Source organism: Vigna umbellata, chromosome 9 (assembly GCF_029865625.1).
Source record: "Vigna umbellata cultivar VRB3 chromosome 9, Vumbellata_1.0, whole genome shotgun sequence".
Lineage (NCBI taxonomy): Eukaryota > Viridiplantae > Streptophyta > Magnoliopsida > Fabales > Fabaceae > Vigna > Vigna umbellata.
Window position 1 is genome coordinate 47,217,463 of NC_142173.1, and position 4,510 is coordinate 47,221,972.

The 4,510-nt window shown below is 36.5% G+C and overlaps 1 protein-coding gene across 3 annotated transcripts; it reads left to right on the top strand.

The window, feature by feature from the left end:
• Positions 1 to 338: 338 nt before the first annotated feature.
• Positions 339 to 4,510, top strand: LOC124827684 (putative protein phosphatase 2C 52). Of its 3 annotated transcripts, none has more exons than XM_047300793.2 (7): positions 339 to 495; positions 1,153 to 1,263; positions 1,801 to 2,306; positions 2,418 to 2,762; positions 2,837 to 2,954; positions 3,044 to 3,267; positions 3,924 to 4,510. In XM_047300793.2, exons 3-7 carry the CDS (start codon positions 2,046 to 2,048, stop codon positions 4,410 to 4,412), a joined length of 1,437 nt encoding a protein of 478 aa, XP_047156749.2. In that variant the 5' UTR covers positions 339 to 495; positions 1,153 to 1,263; positions 1,801 to 2,045; the 3' UTR covers positions 4,413 to 4,510. The 3 variants fall into 3 exon arrangements, with proteins under 3 accessions (XP_047156749.2, XP_087955048.1, XP_087955049.1); XM_088098922.1 differs by having other exon boundaries at positions 1,153 to 1,250; XM_088098923.1 differs by lacking the exon at positions 339 to 495 and having other exon boundaries at positions 1,076 to 1,250.

The window sequence follows — 4,510 nt, forward strand, 5'->3', positions numbered from 1 at the left end:
TATGAATAAAAATAAAACCATACTTCAAAAAGGACAAGAAAGAAACTAAAAAATAAAATTCATGTAAGGTTTAATAAGTTAAGGATAAGGCCTCTTAAATTTACAAGTGAAACTCATCTTGTCTGGAGAGAGAATCGCTTAATTTTTCATTGGAAATTAAGAAAAAAAATGAAGTCTGATATTTGGATATGTAATATATTAAGCATTGAGAAAATGAATTTGAACGCTTGTAATGATTTTATAGAAAGTAAGATTATTGCTTTGTTGAAAAACATATCCATAATCTTAAAAAAATCTTAAAACTTAGGAACAATTCATCTGTATCTCATCTTTCTGATGTTATTACTGTCTTTCTCTGTCTTCTGTCTGTGCAATTAATAAATTCACACAGCACACAACACCTCCTCCCTCCCTCTTTCTTAACTTCTCCCTCCCTCTTTCTTAACTTCATCACTTCATTCCCCTTCCCTTCTCTCATCATCCTTACCAAGAAAGGTGATCAATGTATTTCCACCATTTCCGTTTCTTTTCCCACTTTTTCAACCATTCAAATTTTATTTTCTCCTAATTGCTTTCATCTAACACTTTATTGTATCTACTCTATCAACTTCTTTTGGAGAAAAAACCACCAATGCAGATGCAGGATCTGCATGTTCACTTTCTATGCCTTCACACACTTCAATTCAACTTAACTTAGACAATCATAAAGAAAAATAATTTTTTTCCTTTGTTTTTTTACTTTACTTTATGTCTTTGATTCCTAGTTCTGAACTGGCTAGCTTGCAGCAATTTCTGCTGTTATTGTAGATATTATTGTTATGAATTCTATAATAATGGGGTGATTTGGTCCTTGTTGAATTGTTCACTCAGTCATTTCTCGGTCTCCTATTGCGACATTTGCTGTTTTCTTTTGCTTGTTATTATGATAATAACGTAAGGTTTACTTGATTGTTCTCTCTCTGATTCTTGGTTGACGAGATCATGTCATACCTTTCTTTCGTCCTTTTCTGCTTTTCGTTATTCACTTTATCTCTTGTATTTCTCTGCCGAGGCAAACCAGAGTTTGTTTGTACTGCTTTTCCTGCTTTACTCTCTCTCTTTCTCTCTCTAAACTTTCGTTTACCAAGTTTTCTGTTCTACACCTGGTTGCAGAGGAGAAACCGGAAAAAGGCTTGGAAAAAATCAGAGTTTGTAACAACACGCTTTTGGTCATGGACAGTTATTACCATTCAGCTGTTGATCTCATTCGGGTTAGTTAATCAAGTATGTTTTGGCTAATTCTATACTCGTGTTTTTCCCATTTCTTCATTTTACTGTGAGATGTTCCTCATTGCTTTGAGGAAAATTGAATAAAATATCAAAAGGGTGTTTTAGTTTTCAATTGGAAATTCCATATATACTTGATCCTTAATTCTATAAAGATACAAATTTGGGAAAATGTAGAGATTTTGGTGCTTTAGTTACCCGTTTGAATTTTGAAGATAGATTAGAGAAGAAAGGACGCGTCTGGTGTGTTCACTGTCTTTGTTTACTTCAATTTCTCTCTATTTCACGGTTTCTTAATTTCAATCTCAATTTCGATGACTTCAATGTGAAATCCTGACGAAACACAAATGTCCGGACAGAATTTTAGTATATTCAATTACCTGTTCACATGTTAGGAGTTTTATATGCTTATTTGTTCGGTTATGTTATGTGATTCTTTCCTTCTTTCTGTTTTTTAATTCTTTACTGTAACAAGGGCTTGATTCTTTCAGATCATATATTAACTATAAAATTCATTTGTCTTCTTATGTTCAGCTGGTTTCACCATCCATTTGTTTAGCTTCCGGCAAGTTGTGCTTTTGACCAAGTACCAAAGACCTCGGTTTTCAACTTCAAGGTGTAGATTGTCCAACACTTCTACATGTTAGAGAATCTTTGGAGTCAGGATTGTTTACTCAATTGACTAAAGTTAGAATCTGAGTTTGATACGAGATCTATAGTGAAAAGGGAAAGAACTTGGCCTTATTTTCACCTGATGCCTTCATTCTGGAACTGAGCAAATGGGTTGCTGTGTCTCAACAAGTAGTCAGAGTGCTCGTAACAGCAGGAGCACTGGAGACACAAACGTTCAGACGTGTCTAGAAATAGGATTCTGTGGTCAAAAGAGTGCAAGGAGAACATTCTCTGACCATGTTATCTCTCTGCACCAGTTACCATCTTTACCCAACAGAATTTTCACCAATGGAAAGAGCAGGTCTTCTTGCATATTTACACAGCAGGGTCGTAAGGGGATTAATCAGGACGCCATGATTGTATGGGAAGTAAGTATGTTCATCTTGTAGTGTTGAGCTTGTATTATTCTCGTTGAATGAAGGAGGATCTAGTTAATTTAAGAAGTTGACACTCTTGGTTTGGCCCTTTTGTTTCTGTAGGATTTCATTTCAGAAGATGTGACCTTTTGTGGTGTCTTTGATGGCCACGGTCCACACGGTCACCTTGTTGCACGCAAAGTCCGGGAAGCCTTGCCACTAAAATTGCTTTCATTTTTGCATTCCTCGGAATCAGGGCAAAATGATTCAGGTAAAACTTGTTTCAGAGGCAGCATGAAGCCTGAAAGTGGAGAGTCTGAGAAAGATGTTGCTGCTGAAGATAAACTGAATTCTATGTGGAGAGAAGCTTTCATGAAGGCATACAAGGCTATGGATAAAGAGCTGAGGTCTCATCCAAATTTGGACTGCTTCTGTAGTGGGAGCACAGCTGTCACTGTAGTGAAACAGGTATATCAACTAGAAGTATCTATCCTCAAGTTCCTTTTTCATTTTGCACATCTTTTACTTTCCTCATTTTCCAGGGTTCAAATTTGTTCATGGGCAATATTGGGGATTCCCGAGCAATCATGGGATCCAAGGACATCAATGATGTCATGGTGGCAATTCAGTTGACCGTTGATTTGAAGCCTGATTTGCCAAGTGTGTTATATTATATACCTTGATCATTCATCCTATCTATTTCCAATCTGTGTTTTTGTTGAATGTAAACATTTTCAATTTTCTTGTAGGAGAAGCAGAAAGAATCAAACGATGCAAGGGTAGGGTATTTGCATTACAAGATGAGCCAGAAGTTCATAGGGTATGGTTACCTTTTGATGATGCACCAGGATTAGCAATGGCTCGAGCATTTGGAGATTTTTGCTTGAAGGAATACGGTGTGATTTCTATACCTGAATTTTCTCATCGGTTACTAACAGACAAAGATCAGTTCATTGTTCTTGCCTCAGATGGGGTAAGAATTTTCAATCTCATGTTCAGTTTTATTTCTTCATTATCTTTTCATAATATAAATAAAATTGTTTCAAGTGAAGTTAATCACAACTGAAAATATGTTGCAAGTTTGCAACTTTTTCAAATGGCATTGCTGTTCCTTGTTTAGGTCTGTGTGAAAGGCACCAGAACTGTTTAAACTATGTAAAACCTATTTTTTTTCTCTACACATACTGATTCTATCCTTGGTAAACAGGAAGAACATGTAGCTATTAAGATAATTAAACATCCAGCAGTGGCATTGTAAGTCTAATATAATAGAAGTGAACTGCATTGTGCAAGATATGGTGATAAAAAAGAGGCTTATAGTACCTTGTCACTTTTTATGAGGATACAATATGCATTGTTGAAGTGGAGTTTGCACAGTCCGCAAAATAGTCCATCCCACCATGTGTATACAATAACACTTTCACCACTGGACAAAATTGTACTGATTGCATTGTTGGATATTGTTAGAGCACTATATCATTGATTCCCTGCTTTCCTGTGTATATTGACTTTTCTACAATAGTTAACTTTAGAGCTTCTGGTTTTGCTTTATTTTGATGCTACTATCCACCTTAGAGAACTCAAATATTTTGCTGAGTCGTGAGACCTATATTTGATTGTTTTGTGTAGATCTGGGATGTTTTGAGCAACGAAGAGGTAGTTGAGATTGTATCTTCAGCACCAAGTCGATCATCAGCAGCAAGAATTCTGGTGGATTCGGCGGCTCGAGAGTGGAAACTTAAGTATCCTACTTCAAAAGTGGATGACTGTGCTGTTGTGTGCCTGTTTCTGGATGGAAAAATGGATTCAGAATCTGACTGTGAGGAGCAATGCTTCTCTTCTGCTATCATGCAGAGCAACCATTCAGGCAATCTGGTTGAGACAGATGATGGACAAAAGTATGAGCCAACTTTGCAAAGGAACTTTACAGTGAGATCCTCAGAAGAAAATGGGAGGTATGGAGGAAGAGGAGGAGTATCTGTTGATGTTGTTGAAGATGGAAACTCAGTGGTTCCATCAGGGCCTGAAGATCAAAACTGGTTAGGTTTGGAGGGTGTGAGCCGAGTAAACTCACTGGTTCAACTTCCTAGATTTTCTGAGGAAAAGCCAAACTGTTGAGTTATTTTGGTTTGGTGGGTTTGTAATATACATGTTACTACTCATTGAATTCAACAAAGAAATTCTCTCTATGGTTAGTAAGAAAATTTGATGCTTAA